This window comes from Petromyzon marinus, chromosome 2 (assembly GCF_048934315.1).
Source record: "Petromyzon marinus isolate PM22_M1 ecotype Great Lakes invasive population chromosome 2, UKy_Petmar_22M1.pri1.0, whole genome shotgun sequence".
NCBI lineage: Eukaryota > Metazoa > Chordata > Hyperoartia > Petromyzontiformes > Petromyzontidae > Petromyzon > Petromyzon marinus.
In genome coordinates, this window is record NC_133668.1 from 23,730,157 (window position 1) to 23,755,722 (window position 25,566).

At 40.2% G+C, this 25,566-nt stretch overlaps 1 protein-coding gene across 2 annotated transcripts in view; it reads left to right on the top strand.

The window, feature by feature from the left end:
- Positions 1-2,001: 2,001 nt before the first annotated feature.
- Positions 2,002-25,566, top strand: part of LOC116944830 (zinc finger protein Helios) — a 31,570-nt gene continuing 8,005 nt past the window's right edge. The window contains exons 1-5 of one of the 2 annotated variants that reach the window (XM_076071646.1): positions 2,002-2,240; positions 6,637-6,690; positions 12,810-13,109; positions 14,624-14,786; positions 22,702-22,826. In XM_076071646.1, the coding sequence (XP_075927761.1) occupies positions 6,645-6,690; positions 12,810-13,109; positions 14,624-14,786; positions 22,702-22,826 (634 nt within the window). In that variant the 5' untranslated portion in view covers positions 2,002-2,240; positions 6,637-6,644. The other variant, XM_076071642.1, reaches the window with a different exon arrangement.

A 25,566-nucleotide genomic window follows, 5' to 3' on the forward strand; every position in this document is an offset into this window, starting at 1 on the left:
CCGGGGTCCCACCATAAGGTTGAAATGTTGGGTGGGCGTCTAATAATAATCCATTGTGTGTGTGACCAGATTTGTGACTTGACACGAGACACACGGTGTGTGGGGGGGGGGTCTTACTTTCTTTTAACCTCGAGAATACCATGCCGACCGACGTATATCCTTTTTGTGGCAGTGCTATTGACGAATGTGTTGAGGTCTAATTGATGGTTTAAGTGGGAGGAATCTACTTTACCAGATATGCGACGTCAATTGTTATGCAAATACGGGGCATTTCTATAACATCTATATATGTATTATATATAGATGTTAAGAAATGCCATACCATATATTTCCCGTAAGTTTATTTAAAATTCATACACTGGGTTACCCCAGGAAGTCACTCCTTTGAAAGCGTTCCAAGTGGTGACACACTGCCCGTGGCAGCTACTCGCCGCCAGTTAAAGAGCATCTCATGGGTAAATCTCGTAGTCTGCAACTCCCGGGGCTGGAAAACACAAATACATCACCACCAACTCCCCCTCCTCAAAACCCCCATATCCACGTGGGAGCACAAGGCCGAGTGCGGGGTACATGACGCTAACATTGAATGCACACGGTAGTTAAGCCTCATTACATCAAGCCCCGAGGAGGAGCGGTGGGACAGTGATTCACGCACTGGTACTATTCACCCGGCAACCCGCACTCACCCGCGCTGTGAAGCACTGATCGACAAGGCGTTGGATTAAGACCATCATCCAGCAGTTGATTGCCCATGGCGCTCAGTATGTATATTAGTATAGCAAACCCAGCCTTTATTGTTCTATACTGGGATGTGATGTTATGTTGAAATGCATACACGAATACCGCCGCATCACCATGGGCACATTTAAGATGGGTCACGGTCGAGTGCCAATGCAGCAACGCAAAGGAGTCAGATTTAGTCGTTGTTCAGGCACCGCGGTGGCAAGATGTGAATTATCTCTCTTGGTATACAGAGAGTCGTGGGTTCGATCCCGACCCTGACGGCTGCTGTTTTTCCCTCCAATTTAGAATCAACGTGCGTTTAGCGTATTTGGCTGCAATATATTGCCACATGATAAACCACTTCATTGGGCTATCATTTGTGGCCAGGTTGCTTCTAAAAAGAGCTTTATATGTCAGTTGGCCTTACCTGGTAAAATAAAATAAAAAGTTTAGTTTTTAGTTTAGGGTGGACAAGTCCAGTAGAGGGCGCATAAGTCAAGATATCAATTATAGAACAAGTGCAGGTCAGCTGCGGTACACCTTTAACTTTATTCGAAGTAAAAAAATACCTTATGAGCTGTTACTGGGGGTAAAAGGCACAGTGATTAAAGTAACCATGCATTAACGTGCAGTCCTTGGAAACATACGGCTACTAAATATCCTTACTCCATAAAGCTAGCCCAACACTTTACAGATAATAGACACTCCTACAATAATGCTCATTTGGGTCTTTGTGGAGAATGGGTAACAGTTTTAGAAAACGTTTATAAAAAGATCAATATTTGACCAAAAAGGCGACTCGTTACGATAGAGGAAACACACAATTAAAGCACGATTTTGGACTTAAAACTAAAACGGAACCAGTGCACACGACAAATCAAGGTCCTCATCCCACATTTTTTGACATCTAATCAAATTGTACTTGCCCGAAACGTTAGCTTAATTTAACATTTCAGTTAAAATCCAGTGGCAGTCTTAATACAATTGTTTCAGTATAAATGAGTGACCCGTGTCGCTGAAACGGTCCGGAGATCTTACAGTAAGTTTCGTGCAGTAGCTTCAGCAACCGATCTTTCTCACTCCTTTCATTGAGAATTCCGGCTCGATATTAAGAACAAATCTATATAAAACAAAACTGCAGTTTACTGTTCGCAACACTACACCCTGTCAATGCATGCGTCATAACGGCAAAATAGTTTCGATAGCGATTAACATTTTTTTTCCGTGTGGTTTCCTCTAAAAGGGCAAACCCCGTGGAAGGGGGAATTCGAAATCGTCCCGCCCCACGTGGCTGGGGGGGGTTGGGGCCGCCCTGCGGGCGCCGGGGGCTGCCCTAGGGGCTGAGTCGCTACTCCTGGGGATCAGGGATCGGTCGTTCCGCTCGCAAACTCCGCCTGCAGCTCCTGCTGCTATGGCTGCTGCCGTCAGGCCATGCGTGCCAAACATGTAGCCTGTGACGCGGCCTGCCAGACACTCCGGGAGATCCACCGCGACCTCTCGGCACACGCTGTTGTTGTGTGAGTACAACACAACACACACTCTCACCACCGCTCCCGTCTGCGCGCGTGGCCCTGTGCCGTGTATTGTCGTGGAGGCATTTGGTTACGATGTACTTTGCTAAGCGTGGGGGCGAGGCGCGGCACGGATGCGACTTAACGCGTGAACACTGGCCAAGCGTCTACGGGACCGGCGGGGAGTTAAAGATGAGAACGTCTTCCCGGCGTCGAGCGCTGCACCGATGTGGGGGGTGGTGGGGGAGGTGGTAGTGGTTTTCGTGGCAATGCAGGTGGACTAACCGGGGGTCCCCGTGACACCTGGCGTCTATTAAGCCCTCCAGCTGTCCCCACCTCTGACCGCCCCCTCCTCCCCAAAGTCGCAGGTGTTCTACACTAAGAAGGCAATCGCCTGGTGCCACACTTCGATACGCCCTTCGCACCCCCTCCCCCCCCCAAACGCGTACAGGTGAGCGCCGGAGAGAGGTGGTGCAGCACAGGTAGACAAGGCCCTGCGCTACGGCTCCTAACGATTGCGACGTAGCAGGGAGGAGGAGGAGGAAGGGGGAAGGGGGGTCATACGGCATTGCATGGTGTAACGCTGTTGATGTGGAGTCCTCAAAGCAGACGACTCCTTCACGCTGTTGTTGTAGTGACTCGTGGAAGATTGTTGTCGTTGTTGTTTTTTTGTTTGTTAAAGACTTTTAGCGAAGAGGATCCTGCATTGAGATTCCTGGCCCGAATTACCAAGTGCGTTCGTGCATGCGTAGTGTAAAAAAAAATGTACACGTACTGGTTAGTGTTAACACGCACAATATGCTGCCCTGCAGTGTGTACACATGGGCAGCTCCGTGTAAGATGTACGGTATGCGCAATACCGTACGCACATATATACACAATACACCGTATGCTTGGAAGTTAGGTAGAAATGTCAGATATGGCGAATATAAAGTTGCTTTACATTATCCTTCAATGCACTGCGTGTCACATTCTGTACACGTTTAAATGCACAAATAAGTGCAATGTACTCTAACAGTGGTTGCGGTCATATTGTATATTTACTAAGGGTACAATTATTGGAGAGCATACACAGTACCGTGTAGTAGTCTTCAGGCATATGACAACTTGTGTCGGCTGGACTGCAACAAGTGTACTGCCGTAAATACGCCAGCGTAGTGCTGAATACAGACAGTCCCCGACTTACGACGGTCCGACTTACGATATTTCGATCTTACGATACGACAAAAATTGAAAAATATTAAAAATTTCGCGCGGCAGGCAAACGCAGCAGCGTACGAGGTGCGATACTGTACGTTGTTTTTTTTGTTTTATAGCAGATCGGATTGTTTCTTGAAAAAAAACGTTATATTAAATTGCAGTTCATATAGGTAGGCTAAGGATTTACCTTGTTTTTTTTTATTACTTTACATTTTACTGTGCAATACAGTATTGTAATTAATAAATACATACAGTATATAGTTGATACAGTACGGTACTGTAAATTGCTCTGTTTTGCTAAATTATCACCGTTCTTTAAGACTCCTGGGTAGGCTAGGGCCATCTTCGACTTACGATATTTTTTTGACTTACGACGGGGTCGTCGTAACGCATCTCCATCGTAAGTAGAGGACTGACCCTCTATTCGAAAAGGAATCGTCAAAATGTGTTCCGCTAAAGCCACAGTAACGTCAAAAGGCGCACGCGCACGTGTTTCGCAAAGCTGCACAAACTGTTAACGAGAAACGCTTTCACTGCGAATTAATGCACATTCCCTGCTTACACGCTCTTTCCAAAGAACTTACAAAAGTGAATGGAGCCATGTGTAACGCCACTTGGCTTCGTGGCGGTGCTGCTCAGCATATCGGGGCCCCCATCCCCCCCCCCCCCATCACTTGGGAGCGACAAAAATAACCTCGACTTTGTTTGTCCTCCCGAAATAGCTAAACAATTGTGATCGATTAAATATACATGGTCCCGTGTGGTTTGCGTTACTTCTATGTGCGGTATTCTTGTGGGTAAGTGAAGGTTGCGTTATCGGAAAACAATCGTGGTGGTTTGGACAAATAATGCGCTGCGTTTAACGTGTCTCCAGTTCTTCTCGCCGTATTATACCGGATTACAATGCCCAAATACCTCGAGAGCATGGGCCAAACTTAACTTGACAAAATGGTCAACGCTTAGAAAACGCTGAATAATAATTACGAATTGCAATTTAATGGAATAATGTCTTGATTTGGGGGCTAGTTGCACTGTGCATACGTTTACGCGAGTAATTGCTCATATTTTGCAAAAACGCATTGTTTTCTCGAGAATATTTTGTTAAGCTCTTCAAACCCACGTCCCCAGTGGCGGAGTGTGATAATTTGTTTTCTTTGATGGTGCTGTAGCTTTTGTGAGTGAGTGCCCCGTCAATAGAGATTACGTGAAATGAAAGGGGGCTGTGGGACAACTAAATCGCCCCCCCCCCCAAAGAAACCGTGGTAGTGTAGATAGCAAGGTGGTTTATTATGCAACTGAGATGCGTCGATGGGTATAAATTAATGCAAATAAGACACGGGGGGAGCAAAATAGGAAAACAATGGTCGGGTTACTTGCTTCCGGGGTTGTAAGGCAAATAGAACGCAAATGCACGAATTTTTTTTTCGTGGCAAAAAAAAGGGATTACAGCAGTGTCTTTGTTGTACATACATAGACTTTTCCCTCCCGCCCTCCCCCCGTCAAATGTGAGTTAATTAAATTTCAAAAGGTAGCTACATGTATTTTCTTTCTCTCTCTCCTAAAATATGCGCATTTAATTTTCTCGTGTGACCTTTTTGAAAAACATTTGCACGTGAAAAGTGGCTCGATTAGGTGCCTACATCAACACGAGTATTCGTCTCGTTGTTTCCATGGCTAAAGAAGTGAAAGCAAGAAGTAAAAACTAAACGCATTGGCCATTATTTCAGAAATTACGAAGCACCGTCATTTGACACTCACGAGTATTGTCGGAAAAATGTAACCTACCTTTTTACTAATTGCACCCACTTGATAAACTATGGTGAATTAACATAGTGCTATATTTAACTATTGTTTCACTGTTTTAGGCGTAGCTGATGACTGAAAGGAAGCACATGAAAGCGCCATACACTTCAATACTTACATAATATTTTTCAGAATGTATTGTCCTCCGTGTCAATCCACTGCTAGATGAAGGCCTCCCCTATGCCCTTGTCAGTCATGTGGTTGTTTGACCATACTGCACCCAACTGATCAGTGCAGGTTGGTGAACATTGGGGGGAGGGGATGGTGCCCAGGACCGGGTTGAGACATCACTCGCTTCCAATTTTATTTTTGTTTGAAATCGAACCGAGGTGAACCGGGTTCATAGTGTAAGGCACTAGCCACTATGCCACTACTCCCAAACTAATATAACATATTTTTCATGTATATTTTACTAATGGCCAATTGGCCATTTGTATTTTTAGTAAAAAAAATACAGATTAAAGTCGTGAAAAAAAGTTTAAAATAACTCAATAACACCATGGTGTTATTAAAAAAATGTGTAACAGAATATTTCAATAGTATCGCAATGTGCCTAAACATACATTGCTTCTACAGTGTGGTTAAAACTTGCTTGCCAAGCTGTGACAGTGGGTAAAGTTGAATCAGTATCTGAATATTATAAAGTCTTCAACATGTTGCAAATGATAAAAACTAAATTTAGTTTAAATATTAAAAAAAAAATTTCCCCATTACTGTTGCCCGATTATGAGCTACAAGATTTTTTTGCAGCCAGGTCCAAAGTGCAAATGCGGTTCAGCAGGCAGGGTTTAATGCTGGGGCGAGTTGCATATGTAATAAATTGCTTTTTTTTCTGAAGCCTCGTTCTGCCGGGCTGTATCTCTGACATTCCTGCTGGCAGACAATGACAGGAGTTAATGGTGAACGATGTAAATTGAGGCGATGGGCCCTCTGTTGCGCCTAGCTTCATTCGGGCCCCGCTGATTGTACAACTGGCAGGCGGCTGACTCCTCGCCTCTCGCCTGCTTGTTCTGGAAATTACACGCTACATAACTGCAGATTAAGGAGCGAGCGAAATGGCATAATTTTAATTTTACACGGCGACCCCGGGGCCATTTAATTTTCCATTTAATTTTTCTCGCCCTTTGTTTGCCTTCGCGCGGTCATTATGGCGGCAAGATTTTTACAAAGCGTTTTAAACTTTGCATACCCGTGGCGGTAATTAAATTTCTGGAAATGACTGCGCGCTTCCTGTGAATGCTTGGCTGTCAGCTCAATGGCAGGCGGGTGGTGTGTTAGGAACATGCAAGAGACGCACACAGTGGTTCCGTGCAGATAGAGATCCCAGCCAGCCCGCTACCCCACGCAGTCTGGCCCCCACGCCTAAGAGTGATGCTGTTTACCTGGGGATTTCTTGCAGAACCCTGGATGGAGATGGACGCAGAGGGCTCCCTTGACCATATGCGCAACTCAGGTGAGTTTAGAGCTTTAGATGGGAGTGATTTGTTACTCAGTGCCAACACAACCTCAGATTCGAGAATAATTCAATGTACTTTTCCTAAGGGCTAGCTAAAGTGTAAAATGAAAACACGATTTAGGCATCACTAGACCGCAAGACAATGTGTGTGATCTATTTCACGTGTCATCTTAGAAGGCTTGAATTTGACCAACTTGACAAGTTTTATTTGACATCCAGATTTTGAGAAGGTATGTTAAAACTGCCATGCTGCATAACACTAACAGGTATCAACTGCTGAGCTGTTTTCTTTTCATCTGTTGAAGTGCATTACAGTCAAAAGAAGGATTTATTTTAAAGTGAGAAATCTACATTTGAATTGATGTCGAACGAAGGTAACGAATTACGTTAAATTCATAGTTATACGTTCAGATGAGACTGTACAAATATTGCATGTCTCTTTGAATGGAGTGGGATATGGTGTATGGTTCTAAGAAATGGTTATAATGGGACGTTTAAGTGTCCCATGGCGGTAACATGAGTGAAGTGAGAAAGATCGCTGAACGTATATTAAAGGAACGCAGTATGTCAAATAGCATTTTTTGATGTTTTTCAGGTCGTTTTGACCTATGTCCAAACATACGGTACATGTTTAATATAATTGTGCTCAGGAAAAGTACAATTCATCATGTTTTACGTTAGTACTGAACTGTCATCATAACATTGGTTATAAGAAATAATATAAATACTTGGTGGTTTTTGTAAGTACAGTATTGATATGGCAAAGGCTCATACCAATACGGAAATAATTTGTCTTTACTTAGCTGTTTTTTTTATTGGTGTTTTGTATGATAACATAACTTTGATATTTTCTGCACACCTTAATGATGCTCCGAAATGCATTAATGCTAACATATTTTTAACACATAGCTGCCTTTTAACTTGTGTTGACGATCGGAAAATATAAGTTGTGTTTGTTATGTTTCCTCATAGCGCTGTCACAATCAAGTGCACGCTTCAGGAAACGATATTCAAAACTCTCACGGTTACTTTCCCAATGGTCTGCACCGGTAGTAGTGCAGCAGCAACGGTGGCAGTAGTATGCAATATCAGTAAGTAACATAGCTCCTCAGGACTGAAACTCGTAAACATTTGCTTTAAGAAGGCTCAAGCCTCCACGCCGTAGCCGCCTGCCATGTGGTCTGACGCACGCCGGCACCGCCGCCAAGAGGCCCTGTGCCCAATCGCTTGGGTGAGGGGGGCAGCCCCCGGGGGCAGCTGTGACCGGTACGTTTCAGGGAGTCCCACGTGAGTCACCGACTCTTCTTGGTAAATGTCGTGGCAAAAGTGTGTGTGTGTGCGCGAGCTTACTGTGTGGGAAGCTTTTTTAGTGGGATATTCAGAAGCTGGCCATTGGCGGTTTGCATTTGGAGGGAAATTGAGCAATTATGAAAAACAAATACCGTACGTTAATGTCTCGCCATTTTGTGAGATATGCATGTCGTCTTAATAATGGCATTACAATATGTTGTAGAATAATGCTATCTTATTTCATAGGATTGTAAATGTGCTGGCATTTTGTTACTTCCGAGTTCTATTCGGAATTTGGAAGTGCACTTATTTTGAAAAAGTTATGAACAGTTATTTTGTTACTGTTTATCTTAATTAAAAATAGTTTTTCTTAGAATATCAAAGTGAGGCTAATGACCATAACACACATTGCATTAAATTAATGGTGTTAAAATTCGTGAAAAAAACATTCAAAGGGACTAGATATGTCACACAATGTGTCAGGTTAAGTGTCTCTGTTATCGTCCATTTAAATTACATTGACAGACCAAACATAATTACTGCACTTATAAAACATACTAATTAGGTGAAAATGTAGGACTTTGGATGCTTGTAAAAAATCATATTTTGAGAGTGTCAACCTCCTGGGAGCATCTGGTACAATTCAAATCATTTGATTGTGGCATTGTCTGAAATTACCTGTTTTTTTACATCGTTGTACTCAGATACAGCATATTTTAGTCCTACTAGTTCATAAAGTCTTTCTTCGCCAGGCAAAGATTTTCCATAAATAAAATAATTAACCTAATATGATTTTTTTCAATTTGTATCTACGATCAGACACTAACAACTAATCCAAAAAAAATTAATTGTTGACGACTTGATTCAACTTCTTATATTTAAAGACAGACTCATCGGAAACCGCTCGATTTAAAGATTCTGTTCTTTTTTAATTAAAAAGATAAAAATGTATGAACTTAATATTCTTAAGAGGGGAAGCTCCTATCTATTACCATTTTCGAATTATTCAGATTTGAACACCGTAAAATGCATATTTTTTTCGTTCAAAACCACTCCAATTCGAAATATCTCAAAAACAATAGATAGAACAATGGTTCTTGCTTACATTTTATATGCTGTTTAACGCTCTACCAAATGAACGGTCTGAATGACACGCACAAACATGTTTATGGGGCATTTAAAATTGAGATTTTGGGGCTTTTAAATGTAACTCGGATTTTCAGATTTTCGTCATTAAAGCTACCTAATTACCAAATGTTAGCTTTCTACCTTGTCGGGAAGTATCCTATAGGTTTTTGAGACATATAGGTGAAGGTTTTTATTCATATAGATAGATATGTAAATATTTTTCAGATTCCTTAGCAGCATACATTTTTGGTTTGCATTTGTATGAAAAAAGATAGCTTCGTAAACTGAGTGCATCACAAATATGTTTGAAGGTATTTTTTCATGTGTTTGTATGAGTGACCTTAGAAGGCTGCCTCAATATTGAGTTATGTGGGAATGTCAAATGTCCTGCAGCACTTCTTGCCTGATATGTTTTCTGTACCATACTAAGGCTTCATGTCAATTTGAATGGACTCGATTTTTATGTAAATTTACCAGAAAATGTTTACGTTAGTGTCACTCATAATAACATGTATGCTGTCATTTAAGACATTGTTGCAGTTTTTCTTTTGTGTGTAAATTCTCTATATAGTACAGTAAATATGAGGCAGTGAAAACATTTTGAAAACATAGTACTGGACTGCATTAAATCTATGCACAAATTACAACTTTAAATTTTGTTGAAAACGTATGTCTGTTGAAGTTCTTTCACACCATACGTAGCCAACGGTGCTAATCGGAGGTGCGGGTGCGGGGAAAGAACAACAAACTAAACACAAAAAAGCAGTTTAAAAGAAATTAGTTTTCAAATCTAGATTTAAAAGTGCATAGCTCCAGTGGCTTCCTAATATCAGAAGGAAGAGTGTTCCAGACGGCCGCATGATTAATATAGCCTAACACTGAGTGAGTGTGATATGTTTTAGTGTTGTATATTTGTTTATCTCGTTGCATAAGCCACTGTTAAAGGAAAATGTAAAAAAGACAAATCTGCATTACCATTAGTGCACACGAAACAAACGAAACCCACATCACAACTATCATCATGAAGACTGCCTTGTAACAAAGTACATAACAGATAAAAAAAATTACTGGCAAGGGTCATTCTATTGCGCTTAAGAAGGGCCTCCCAAAAACGATTACTTTCCGACATGTTCTGTTTTAGCATAAGGCAGCGTTAACAAGTGGTGTTGCGGTGCTTTCGGTTTTTGAAAAGGTAACAATTACACTTCAATTGTGTTAGGCATACTGTATGTTCTTTGCTGGTAAGTTATAATGTAAAAAAAGTTAACCTTGTGAATTTTCATTTACGGCAGAGCACAGCACTGGAATGTCGGGGTGTGGGTGCTTTACAGTGGTCTATATAAACAATTTAACAAAACATCATTACAGTATTGTATCAGAACTTAAAATTCACCTCATCCGCCACATTTTCTAGATGTATCTGCCCAGCTCAGTGGAACATGACAGAAGCAAACAAGCCAGTTTGATCATTAGCTCACTACATTGAAATATGATATGCAGTAATTTAAGGAATTTTACAGTACATCCGAAGGTAAGACCAATGTGAAGGTGCAAAACTGGTTCAATCACATTTTACACTCTTGTACATTGCCCGTCACACCCAATGTCATCGGGGCCCTTTGCTCCGAAGTGTGAATAGCCGTTCGCAGTTGAATTCAGTATTTTCAACGTTTTGTATGTACGTGTGTGTATAGACTACGAAAAAAAGTTATAAAAGTGATTCTTTTCCCCTCTAAACACCTCGTTTCAATGTGCATTAAATATCCATATGTTCAATTGTGTTGAGTGTTCTAAATGTATACATTTATTTCCAGGCAAAATGGAAAAAGGGTAGCTTGAATTGATTTTAACATTTGAGCTGTCAGTTGTTATCAGTTGAATGAAATGTTATTGTACTTGAGAGTGATTAACTGGTGTTTAGAGTGCTTGACCCATGGAAGCGCTGGCATTATTTTAATGCTTTACAGTTGTTAATTTCTATGTGACTGAGCTCACTAATTGGAGGAGAGAAGGTGTAAAATACCAAAATACAACCTTAATATGTGATTTTCGGCTCTTTAAAATGTAATGTTAAATATAATTTAATATATTAACCTTACATATGCTCCTATGGTTCTTTCGGTAAAGTCACGTAGATAGGGAAATAAAATAATAATAATAAAATAAAGGGAATACATTTTTTAAAATATGACGTTTCGATCGCGACACAAGCGGTCGTCATCAGGAACAGGGCTTTACAATGATTGCTGAGTTTAAAACCGTCGTCTCGGTTGAAATTGTGTCTGTGTCTGTATATATGGATGGCTTCGTGAACGAATGTTTGTTGATAGCCAGTCGGCTTGCAAAGTACCATCATCTTAGAGAAATTAATTTCATGTGAGCCGGCCGCATTCAAGTAATGATCAGCCATGGCAGAAGTATTGGTCCTGCCGTGTTTCAGATCTGCCTTTTGTTCACGAACACGGTCTGAGACATGTCGTTTGGTTTCCCCAATGTAACTGCTGCCGCAGATACAGCTTAGTTTGTAGACGCCGAGATATTACATGTCAGGAATACATATTTACAGATACAAATTTCAACCGAGACGACGGTTTTAAACTCAGCAATCATTGAAAAGCCCTGTTCCTGATGACGACCTCTTGTGTTGCGATTGAAAAGTCATGATATTTTTTTTTTTAATCCATTTTCTTTCCTATCTACGTGACTTTACCGAAAGAACCATAGAATATACCTTCATCATAGTTATAGTACATCCAATTATAGCTGAGTACTCTATAGTGTACACAATTATCACTTGCATATTTATGATGTCTAATACCTTCTACACAATTACTACGAATAACTTGTACGATTTATTACTGGCAGGGTGATAAATAATATTCTTCAGAGATTCCAAGATAAGTTAAAATTATAATTAAAAACTAATGTTGCAGTGTGCATTGGAATACAATTCAACAGTTCTATTGGCACACTATCTTGTTTACGTTTCTATAAAAATGAAAAGCCTCATTTATGTAAATATGATTTATTTCACTTTCAATTTTTATCACAAGTGTAATGAGGAATGACTGAACTTGGCATCAGTAGTCGCAAGTGTTATTATATACGCAATAAATACAGACATTTTGTGCACTTTTTGGAACAATACCTATTTTATACATTTTTTTTTACAATTATGATGTTACATTTTTCATGGGACGTGCAATATCAAACTAAGATTATTCACATACACCCACAAACAACACACCGATTATGAAGATTGTTTTTTGTATTTAACTTAATATTTTGTCCTTACTCTCACGGTGATATATTCTGGTGTAAACCTTACTTTCGCAACAACATTTCTGCTTTAAGTTTGCATCACTATCACTCAATGAAGCCAATTAAATTCAAACCAGTGCTACGTATTAACTAAAAAATATAATTTTCACAACTTGTGTGAAATATTTATTTACACCGTAATGCCCAAACGATAACTTCAACATCAAACCTCAGCCACATCGGCAGGAATTAATATGCACGTAATGATGTTTTACACATAGGCTTTCACAACCAATATTGTTGATGAAGGTTTTTTGGGTTTCTGGTCTTAAGCACACGCACCTCTCATTCGAAAGAAAATGTAAACCACGCAACAAAGTTCAGGGAACCAAAGCTGAGAGAGGAGGGCTCATGTGTTTGCGCTCTGCCTGCCGCAGCCAGCCCCGTCAAGGCGGAAGGCGATGGTGGCGGTGTGCTGCCAGCCGACTGCCCCGGCTTGCTTGGCTCCGTGGGCATCGGTGACGACGAGAGCCCCTTCGAGGAGTTCCCCACCGTGCCGATGGCTCGCGGTGGAAGCCCACTCGGCACGCCGACGGAGATGGACGATTGCGCCAGAGACGAGGAGATGTCCTGCTCTGGGGGGATCCGACTGCCCAATGGGAAGTTGAAGTGCGACATCTGCGGCATGGTCTGCATCGGACCCAACGTCCTCATGGTGCACAAACGCAGCCACACAGGTAAGTCACCCGCAACGGCGCTGGCTACCAAGATTCATTAATGATAAATTGTAGGCGGTGATGTATCATAATGATCCTCAATATGGCACGTGGTGTGGCGGTGTAATGTTCAATCATTTTTCGGTGTAATGCTGCTTAAGTATAGTATACCCCTGTGCTCCCCTATAGACGACACGGCACTTATGTATATTACCACGACGGAAACACAGCATTTCATTTTGTCTACACTGTCGTTGATATCTGTAAAGGTTAGAAGCTAAGTCTACAATAATGGTTTGCATACAATGGCTTATCTAGCTTAACCAATGTATGTAAACATGTATGTGAACATAACACTGTAGCTTAAATAGTGGTTATTTCATCAATGTTAAATGTACTTTCTAAACCTATAATACTGGAACACAAAACATACCATTTGTTATGAATGATTTGGGCGATGTAGCTCTCTGTTGCACGTGAATGGCACGTTCTCTTGCGCATGTGCACGTGGGGTGCAAACGCTGTTGTAGGACGTAATTGTGTGACATTCTGGCCACACATCTCTTCATTTAGAGACATTATTGATATGGCTTCAGGAGCACTTTGCTTCCACTTTGCGCCAAAACAGGGGAGATCAACTTTTAGGAAGCCAGCATATGTAATGATTCCAATCAGATGATACAAACGTCTTTGTTTTTGAAAGGTTTATGTACCAGCATCTACTGATAGAGCTCATTTAAACCACAGTAACATTTGAATAATACATCTGGCTGAGCCAACTTCAACTACAGGGAATTGATTGTTTAACGTTAATTTATTTGCGTGCAATATTGTCTAATTATCATGTCACGTGGTTGTTTTTTTGCTTTGATTTTTCATTGCTGTACTTTTTTTGTTTTGCTTTAGTTATTTTGGTGACCCAGGCCTTTCTTGCAAATGAGACTATCCTGATCTCTTGACTTCTCAACCGATTAAACAAATAAACGTGTGCTTGACTCGTAGATTAAATGCTAATAATGTCTTACATTAGTCAAACTTGCAAGCTAAATACGTTGGAAAATCCAAGAGGTTATTTTATCTTGTAAGTATGATACACACTGCAAATTACAACTCGCGCAAAGTGCATAGCTAGAAGATACTGCGGATATACTGTATTTACGGAAAAGTTATACTGTGTAACAAAAGAGAAATATGTACGTGAACTATGAAGTTAATTTACACGCATACTTACGTATTAAACTGGTGGAATTGTCCTCATGTAATATTATGTTATATCCGAAATGTAGAAACGTAAGCGTGTGCTTTGTAAACTCGTGTTAATCTATTAAACGTTCACCAATTATCGAGGCAAAATGAAGGACGGAAGACCGAAGTGCAATATCCAGTTATTGCAATGATGCCGGGTTTTTTTTTGCTTGAGATAAACTAATTGGTGTATAAATAAAAGAGGCTCTGTTCGGTTGGCCAATCCGAAATCATTGCTTTCCACTGCGTTACCTATGCCCGCCACTGCTTTGTTTTTCCTGCGGCTCCAGGCGAGCGGCCTTTTCACTGCAACCAGTGCGGAGCGTCGTTCACCCAGAAGGGCAACCTACTGCGCCACGTCAAGCTGCACACGGGAGAGAAGCCTTACAAGTGCCACCTGTGCAGCTATGCATGCCGGCGGAGGGATGCCCTCACCGGTCACCTCCGCACCCACTCAGGCACGCGCGTCACACACATACACACACACACCACCACCCAACCCCCAGAACCAGCGGCGGGAGCGCACGGCGCTGGACCCAACGACAGCGCCGATGCGTTTTACACAACACGTCATCGAGTCGCAGGCGGACGGCGCTAGCCCCCGATGGCAGCGCCGACGTGTCTCGTGCACGAAAGATTATCGCTCCTGTTCGCTGTTAGAAGCTTGCATGACATACGAGTCTTAGGCAACCCTGTAAGACAATTAATTACTAAATATTTAGCCAATTGGGAGGAAATAAAGGACTAGCCTAGAGGCTCATTTTCTTGAACTTTGTCAATTTTGCATTTGCATTCAATTTACAATTGGTATAATATTTGACACTTCGTCCTGATTCTATAAATCCTGGTATTTTGTGTGTGTGTGTATTGGTATCATTATAATGTTAATATGTTAAATCTCTGAACAGGTCTGGTGGATGTTTGAATGGGCGCAATGTTAGTTGAACCTATTATATTCAGTTATCACATTGACAACGTTTGCAGTGGTGCACCACTGTTTCATGAAGATTGCCAGACAAAATTTCAGCTGTGCTCGCTCACAGTGACTGTCGGTAGAAGGGTAGCCAAGGGCAGGCACATGGAAGCCATGCCCAAACACTGGTGCCATTGCTCCCAGGAACCCCCTACTACTCACTGTGTGTTTGTAATCATGCATTTGTCAATGAAAGTGAGTGGCTATGTGTAATAGTGCAAGTCTTTTTTATTTGTATGTATTCAAATGTATATCATTATGTGTTTATATTCAGCAATCATCATCAGCCATGTTCTATTTACTTTTGGATGAAGGCCACCTCAAGATGTCACTATCTATTATGGTTCTGCTTTTAGAACAGTCTAGTTCCTGCACACGAGTTGATATCATCCTTCTGTCCGGACGTGCTCTCAGACATATCCCCTCACTTGACTGAAACTCTGTTGTCCGTCTCGAACACCGACCGTCATCCTTCATAGCAACGTATCACACGCAAATCCGCTTCAAAGTCAACTTCATGTCTTAAAATTGCATATGTTCTCTAATCCATGTCCTAATATTCCTGTCTCAGTGTAGTTCTAGGCATGTGCTTCTTCATGTTTTTTTAGAGACTTTTTATGTCATTGCAGGTCAAATACACTGATTAAAATCCCTCTTGTTTAGGCACATTGGTATATTAATTTTCATAAAGATCCGTGTTTCAAAAGCACTCCAACCACCTCTCACCTGCCTGTAAATAGTTTTATTTATTTATTTTTGCCCAGTTTGCCAGAAATAACTGCCCTTTGTATGTGTACACCACTGCATTTTTTTCCCGTTGTGTCTCTAACAGATATCTTTAATTTACATTCCTCTTCAGTGATATGTACATTGATTATACTGTATATCTCATTACATTATACATTCATATTTTATAATATTTCCGCCTTAAAAAATGTAAATGTGGTCATGTATTCAGAAAAAACACGTCTTCTCATGTTGTTCTGAAGGTTATTTTATAGTATTTATTCCTAACCTATGTATGATCTGCAGCAGATCATTTGGGCACTTCATAAAACAAAATCTAGATATGTATCAAACATAGTGCTCCAAGTTATATATATGTGTTAAATATACGTTTTTTAAAGTTAGTTTTCCCAATGGACACAGCAGCTTTCGCTGCTCTAATAATCACCAATTGGTATTTGTTGTATCGCTTGCTGGCATCAATATTGCTTAGTATTTGTAATTTCATTAAATGCATCCATAATATAATTTTTGTTTGGGTTAGATCGCATAAATATATAAATGTGTCGTTAAAACCCGCCATCACCCAACACACCGGTGTGCTGTACTAGTGACGAATTGGCATGTTCTGTTTACATGACAACCCTTACTAGTTGGCTGTGTCGGGTGGTGGCGGGTTTTAACGACACATTTATATATTTACACGATGTAACCCAAAAACCCCCTATCATGGATGATATTGGTCGCGAAAGCCTACGTGTTAAACTGAATTAAATGCAGCTTTGTATGCATTTCCATTATATTGTACGATTCTAAATGGCAAATACCAAAACCAGGAGGCACCGTGAACCTGCAGGCAGCAACACAACAGCAATTGACACCAAACAGCACAAACATGTGGCTTTTGATTATAAATAATTATAATTGTAAAAACTTTGGCCCAGATTCACATAGTGACAAAGCACATTGACGTGTTTTCACCAAACATGAGAAAAAAAGAAACCTACTCCAAAATTTTAATCAAACCCTTATTGTCCTTTGACGCACAAAGATACAACTAAAAAAATGTCGTACACGCCATCAATGGCAACCATTCCAACACCTCCAATTCGCACATTTGGCTATGTACGGTGCAAAACAAGTTCAACATACATATACACATATGCACACCCAAGCATACAAAGACAAATACCCCCAATATATCCTTTAACAGACTGTTGGAGCAAGTGCTGTTAGCGAGCATCTATGAAGGCCAACAAGGCACATGAGAGGGTGGGTGGCTAGTAACACGCCTGGCAGGCTTTGTCTCCATAGTGGCGATGTTTATACACCACACCAGGGTACTAATTTGAGGCTGAATCACCTTAGGGGAGGCCCAGAACTGGTTCAGATTATCGTCACTGGTGTTGTCCGTGAGCGGGAATTGAACTTGGGTCGCTGTGTTCGTTCCCAATCCCCACACAGCCAAGCATACACATGCATGTACGACTGAAGGCAACGTTACTCGCTACTTCTAGTATGCAGGAGTTAAATACAAGCAGCTCAATTGCCGTTCGTGATTATATATTTTGCAGGGGAACAATGGAATTGGGGGTTTAGAAGGTTATTATTTTCTGAAGTAGTCCTCTGGAATACGATACTCCGCTCGTAATTGTAGTCAATGCAGGAGCCATTTATCATGTAAGAAAGGTCTTGGCGGGTTCTTATTAAATGGGAATGGGAGGGAATATTGCATTCATGGTGGGGAATACTGAGGACAAGATACAGAAATAGATATAATTAATGCGACGGTAGAGTATAATGAGTTACTTAACAATTTAATGGAATTCAAAGTTAGGGGGCAGATTAAGATTTTGAAAAGAAACACGAGAGAATGTTAATACAAAAAGATGCTCCATACAGCACTCTTCTATGACCACTTGTGATAACAAATGTACATGATTTTAACCAAGTTTATGTTTTATTGATGGATATAAACAGGAATTTTCCTAACCACACATTTAGAGCAATTTATGAAGCCACTTCTGGATAAAGGCCACTCCATACCATGATTAATGGAATTTATTTAACCATATTTCGCCACACTGGTTAATGTGGGTTGTCGAAGGGGTAGACCCAAGATCGATTCAGATATCAATCACCACTGATGTTAGCCATGTAAGGGAATCAAACTCAGGCCGATGGACTCATAGTTAGCATACTTCATACTGGTCAATGTGGGTTGTCAAAGGGTGAGACGCAAGATCGGTTCAGATATCAATAACCACTCATGTTAGCCATATAAGGAAATCAAACTCTAAGTTTCTCTACACAGTGCAGTGCCTTGCATCACCACCTTGATAATAACAATATAGTAATTGTTTTGTTTTAATAATCCAAATTATTTAAAGCCTTAAGCCAATCCACTGCTCGATGAAGTACTTTACACTCAGGTTGTCACTGACCACTAATGTTGGCCACATCTTCACCAGGTTAAAAGCACAGTGAGCTAAGCACTGTGCGACCACTCCACCGGTCATTGTTAAGTTAAATTGAAATCTCCTGTAATAAGACAATTAGAATATAAACAAAAGTTTCGAAAACAACAAAATAATGTCATGCATGTCAGGATGGAAGCTTAAAATTAAGAACACAGGAGCTTGCAATACTGGATTTGATGAGTGTGGTTGGTTGCATATTTTACCCAAATATGTTTATAAAGTTTCGGAAAGTTCTGCTAAGTTTTTTGTTGCTATCTTCAGGGTTGTTTGGGTAACCCCACAATCCTTGGCTGTGGTACAATGCATGGACCTCTTCATTGGCTCCGATCACCTCTAATTGTATAACCATGCTTGTGTTTCCCCTTCTTCGTTGCTATTAAAGGTGTGTATGGATGTGCGCGCACCCTTCTCTCTCTGGTGAAATTAAGGGTGTGTGTTTGTGAGCATCTTTATTTTTCTTGTGCTGTTAATTGGGTGTGTGTGTGTGTACGCACCCTTCTTTCTCCGATGCTGTTAAGGGTGTGTGCGTATGCGCGCGCGCGCGCTTTTCTTAGTGGTGAGCTGGGTGCTCAATAGTGAGTGTAAGATTTGTGCCTTTAAATTTGGCCTTTTCCAAATACAAATTTTAATGTAAAAAAATATAGTTATCTTCAACAAATAAGTGGAAGAGTGCACATTTTTTAAAATTGTGTAAAAAAATGTTTTTAAATAATACAAAAATGAGAGATTTGAAGCTTTCGTGACTGCAAGGATTCATACTCTTTGGTTTTATTCGGTAAAGTCACGTAGATAAAATAAAAGAAAATAAAAGAAAATAATTAAATCACGACGTTTTGGAGGCAACACAAGCTTCCGTATTCAGGTGGAAAAGTCAACGCAGTCAACACAGAATATCTGTGTTAGGCTCCTAACACATATTCTGTGTTAGGCTCCTAACACAGATATTCTGCGTTGACTTTTCCACCTGAAGACGGAAGCTTGTGTTGCCTCCGAAACGTCGTGATTTAATTATTTTCTTTTATTGTTTTATTTTATCTACGTGACTTTACCGAATAAAACCAAAGAGTACAAAAATGAGAATTAAAGAAAATGAAGTAAATCTGAAATGTAAGTGCCACTTTGTGTGTTATTGCACTGTGTTCAATTACCTTAATTTAGATTTGGTTAATTGGCTCATCGTGGTATGGGCCGGGGAATCCTTGTTTTAAATCATTTAAATTACGTGATTTTATCTTTGTGGATGTCACTACCAGAATCAATATATAAATGTAATTGGTGTAGGCTTATAGACAGAGCAATCATTGATAATAAACAAATAATATTTCTTCTTTGCATCTCACTACCAGTATAACACGAAAATAATTAAATGTTCTATGCTATCACACTTAATAGATCAAGTTTTATTTCCCCCCCCCCCCCATCTTTAAACAAGTTTGCAGTTCCAATAAAGTGTTCTATTCAAAGTAAAAAAAAAGTGCGAGATGTGCTCAACCATATATTTAACACTGCTTAGATATAATATATGCATATATACCGTGTGTAGGCTACTGTTTCGCACACTTGCCATTGAGGCAATTTTTATTGGTGTTATGGTTCACATTCCACGACATCTGCTCAGGACTACTGCAGAAAACCATCAAACCATGCCACCTGATAACAAGAACATGTTAAATCTGCATGCATAAACCATTGCAGTCCTCTACCAAAGCTCAAATAACAAATATAAAATGTTTCAGCAAATAAAAAAAAATTATATGATATATCCCTCTGAAACATAGCTGCTGGAAGACTTATAATTGGCTTATTTCTGATGAGTTTTTTAAATATACCATGCATTGTATACTCACATGCAAGGACTTTGTACCTCCACTGGGAACATTTGCCGGCGATTCTGCCGTGGTGTAACAGTTAACACACTGGACGTGCAATGCAGAGGTCACCAGTTTGATCTCTGGGCGCAGCAGTTGAAACAATGGGCAAGTTATCTTAAATCCCCGCACACTGCCCACCGAGCAGTAGCTAAATGGATTCACCACAGTCAATTGGAAAGTCACGTACGGTGGGGGAAATAATGGGTACACCCACTTCTTTTGCAAGATGTATGGCCAGCAATGGTTGAGTCGGCCAAACACCATCTAAGAGCTCTCTTTAGTGGATGCCCTTCCACTAGTCGCGGTGTAAACAAGCCAATTGCGGGGCTGTGCCTTTACCTTTTCTCCTTGTGTGTATATTCACACAATATTCACTTCATCACCATTTTTTACCTGTAAACCTTGTGCTACAGCAATATTCCACGTGTCAAAATGCGTGAAAATAATTACATTTGAGTGATTATACTCGGAAGCGCAATTGTGCGCACTTAAAATTGGACAATGGAATAATGTTGCTCTATTATTTGTTATCACGAGAAGAAGGAATTGATTGGGTTTCATAAATATGCAATGTGTTTGTTTTAGACAACCCTTAATTATGTTATGCTTTCAATGCCTCTTTAAAAAGAACACTACTCCCCAAAAATCAAGTGAGTTTTTTATACAATTGCTTATTCAACAAAACTATGACTCTTTTCCAACACTAACAACAATATGAGTACGAGAAGCTGATTTGACAACGTTGAATGACTAGAACGGAACAACATTCACATTTGTAATATTTAAATGTTTTGGTCCTATAGAATAGCGTAAAACAAAATATATGGTCTGTCCTGCGAGATATATCATATGTTCAATGGACGAGCATTGGAAATACATACAAATGTTTTGCATATGTATTGTTTCATCTACCTACAGAGAACGTGCTTTCTTTATTACTATTTTACCAGAAATGTTCATCTGATGGGGTAATATACTGTACGTAGACATATATCGCACTCCAACTATTCACTCCTTAGCACATCGGTCTTGTAGTTCAAGATCACAATCAGTAAAATAAACTAAAATATCCCTTCACTATGAGACATCCCCCCCCACCCTGCCAAAAATAAGTTAAGAACACATCCATGTTTTTTCTCTCCCTACCCAGCAGTGGATAGAACATGTCTGTTGATGATGGTGATGACGTATCACAGTAACCATAGCATCGGCTAAATTTCAGAACTATTTAACGGTACTGTGTACCAATCGAATTGGACGTCTGCCCTCCTGTTCTCCAAACCCACCGTGAACGACCTTAAAAAAAAAAGCTTGTGCTTGTTAACCGTGTCATTTCTGGCATGTGTCACATGTTCATATTCCTTGTGGAGTTTGAAAGATTTATTTGACATTTAAGCCTCAAGCATTTTAACCGACTCTTAAGAATGCTAAGTTTGCAGAATTGAGCATGTGAATGTCACGTTGCACTGTCGACATGGATGGACTAATATGACCATGGCCCACTTTTGTGAGACTCTTTGAAAATTTCTAACACCACATTTTTTTGGGAACACTAACGATTTTAAACTCTCAAAGGTGTATAATTAACATTGTGTTTAACATACGTATATCAACATCTTAAAATGTTGCGTTGAATGTGATTTTATTTTGCGTATATATGAAGAGATAGGAAACATATGCAGTACTTTTATTACCCAATTAACATAGCACTCCTCCAAATTCAGTTACGACAGTTCAATGTTATTTAGGTCAGCCTTTAATAAGAATTAAATTGCAAAAATATTAAGGTATCGAATTTCTTGTTGATTTGGACAATAAAGCTTCCCCTGTGTACGAATTATTGCGATACGCATTTATTTCTCATGCTGCCCTACAATGTTGCATTATTATCCTGTTGCATTATAGAATAGTTTCAGTTGTGGAGACACGTATGTTCTTCACTGTGAGTACCATTTGTCCAGGGGCGTGTTGTTTGCAAAGGGTACATTGTAATGTAGTAATGGTTAGCAGCCTGGACTTGCAATCGAGAGGTTGCTGGTGCAATCCACAGTTTGCCTGTTCAATCTGTCATTGTGTCAGATGAAACATTGAGCAAGTTTATAAAATGCCTCTGTCCACCCAGAAGTATAAATAAGTGCATCACAGTCCATCTGCAGGTCGCATGTAGTAAGGTGAGGATACAATACGCTTACTACTTCCAAGACGTCTGGCCAGCTTGCATTCCAAGGTAATAGAGACATGAGTGTTTACTGGTTAAACTGCCCATAAAAAAACCCCAAAGCTTATGTATCGATTGTGTGTGCCGTACGTGTGCATACCACAGTTGGGAAGCCACACAAGTGCTGCTACTGTGGGCGGAGCTACAAGCAGAGGAGCTCACTGGAGGAGCACAAGGAGCGCTGCCACTCGTACCTACAGGGCCTGCAGGCCGGCCACTTCCCAGGCATGGGCTGTCACGCTCGTTCGCGCATGTATACACGGCACACATTCATTTGCACGAGAGGAAGAAGAGCCACATCCTTCTCTCGGTTGTAATTGCCATGGTAGACAAGGTAGAGAAGGTGACCCCCCCCCCCCAATAATTGCTAATTACTGACAGGGAACTGTGCAGGGTCATCACTGGACATCGTGGTTGCAAGGGACATGGATAAAATAAAACCTATGGATAATTGAATGATCTGTCATTCATGCACCTGCATTGCAAGAGAAACTAGCACTCAGCTTAAACATACAGGAAAACTTGTGTTCAATATGCACTCAGCTTTTGTGCATTGTGCAAAATCCAATATCAGTTCCTGAAGAACTGCATTGTGGTCCTCTTGTCTAAGGTCACTATCAAAATAAATTTGAGAAAACATGACCGACTGACAGCAGGGAGACAGAGAGACTAATATTTCCTGTTTATTTATGTTATGTGTTTTCTCATTATTTACAGATTAAAAACGAGGACTGTTGCATTATAAACATATGCAAAACATTTCGTACATGTCTTGTTTAGGTTAATGTTTATTATTCATCATCTTAATATCTATCAATCCACTCTTCACTATTAAGCAGTGAATACAGCATTTTTAAATTAGTGCCCTTGATGAGTATCGTTCTTTAATGCTGTGTTTGTATATAATTAGTCACGACATTGTTGATTTTACTCTGCATGTATTTCACAAACTATTGGCAACAGAGTTTAAACGATGTTTAATTAGTTAATGCTCTTGTTAATATATCCACTAAATCCTAATCTTATAATTTGGCCTAGGTCATGAGCATGCAATCTTAAGCTTTGGCTGGCACTATTTTATACTATATGCTGACAATAGAATATTGACAGAAGCTTGTTTAAAATATGCAATAAAATGTAATAAACATTAATGTGCCTCTAAAACATCAACCATGCTCTTCAGCATTTCACAAACTGTACATTGTCGGAAATTCCCGACTGAAAATACCAATGCAATTTCAGACAATGGGAATCTTTCATGAATACACCTACATATACACCCACACAGTCTGATGCAAAATACATATGCACCACGTGAAATTGTACCAAAGCACTATTCTATGCACACATAGAAATACCACACACCATCACACAATCCAGTGCCCTGGTAAATATAAACGCATAGCCTTAGTCACAAATGTTCCCCAAGTAGAGGATTTTTTCCACTATTAATTCAGTTAGATATCTCGCCTTAATGGCAGTTTGTTAATGTGAAAAAACAGCATACCTTTCTTTCCTCCCATACAATACAATGTGCGTGTATTGTACATATCTTCTGAATGAAACCACATTTAAAGATACTCCAAAGAACATTGGGCATACATATTTATTTCACAGAGAGAAAGAGACATAGGGAGACGGCAAAGAAAATAAGGTTTTGAATAGGGGCAGGGAGTTGGTGGCACGGCTGACTGGGGAAGGGAGTTGCAGATGGTGAGAATGGCAGAGAAGGAATGGGCAACATCCCACTGAGTTGATGGTTGACTGAGGGCTCCAACAGAAAGCCTTGACTGTGGGAGCAGAGATAATGTGTAGAGGAGTAGAGTGAGATGAGAGGGGAGAGGTAGGCAAAGGCCAAGTCTATGACTTTTTGCTATCTGGAAATCTATCTGATATTGGTTTCGAAGCCAGTCGAGGGATTGAAGTATTGGGGTGATGTTCTCTCATCTCATATGCACCTTGTTCCTGCTAATCTGGGCAAAAATTCACCACTACCTATATGTATACACACATATAAACAATGATTCACTTTGTTGTTTTCATCATTACACTCTTGATGATAATTCAGTTAGTAAGCTCCTGTGATGACAGACGCTTGTGTTGCGCCCGAAACGTCGTGATTTAATTTATTTTATGTTATACCTACGTGACTTTACCGAAAGAACCAAGGAGTAAGCTCCTGTTTTGACACGCGGGTCTGTGTGGAGGGATAGGAAAGTAATACGATTTTCCAGCCATCTTCTCTCACAATTACTCGTGTTCACGTGCGATGTAAGTCACCCATTTTAGATTATTCATCTGGTGGAGGTCCATGACTGGCTCAGATGTGAATTATAGTGCTACTTATGTGCTTAGTTTTACTGTAAATTATTGTTATTTACGATGAGACTGTGTCAGTAGGCACAATGCATTGTCCTCACAATAATGCGTAAATATATAAAACAAATGCTGTCTTCCTCTACATAATGCGATCGAAAAGAATAGTGGAAAAATAATTAAATGTCACACATGGACACTTTGTGTTTGTGAGTCTCCAGGCACCTGCAGCTTTTCTGATAACATAGATGTTCACATGTATTCTTGAGTCCTTATTTAAATAGTTAAGCCTGTATACCAAATCCTCAGCTGAAGACATCCCCTTACTCATAAAGTTAATGTTTATAAAGATGGTTATCTGAAAATCTGACTTTTTTTATACATCCACCTCTTAATTTTTAAAGAAACAGAAAAGCAGTAAAAATAAAACAGGCACTAACTTAGTGACTCGTGCTTGCGATTGCCACAATTAAACCCCAATACCTTGCTGATCTCGTCAAGGAGCATAAATCACCAGCCATCGAACAAAGACGGTCACTGCATCGCGCGCTTTCAGATGTGCTTCTGCACCCATCTGGAACGCTCTTACCTTCCGATATTAGGAAGCTACTAGAGCTATGCACTTTTCAATCTAGATTTAAAACTCATT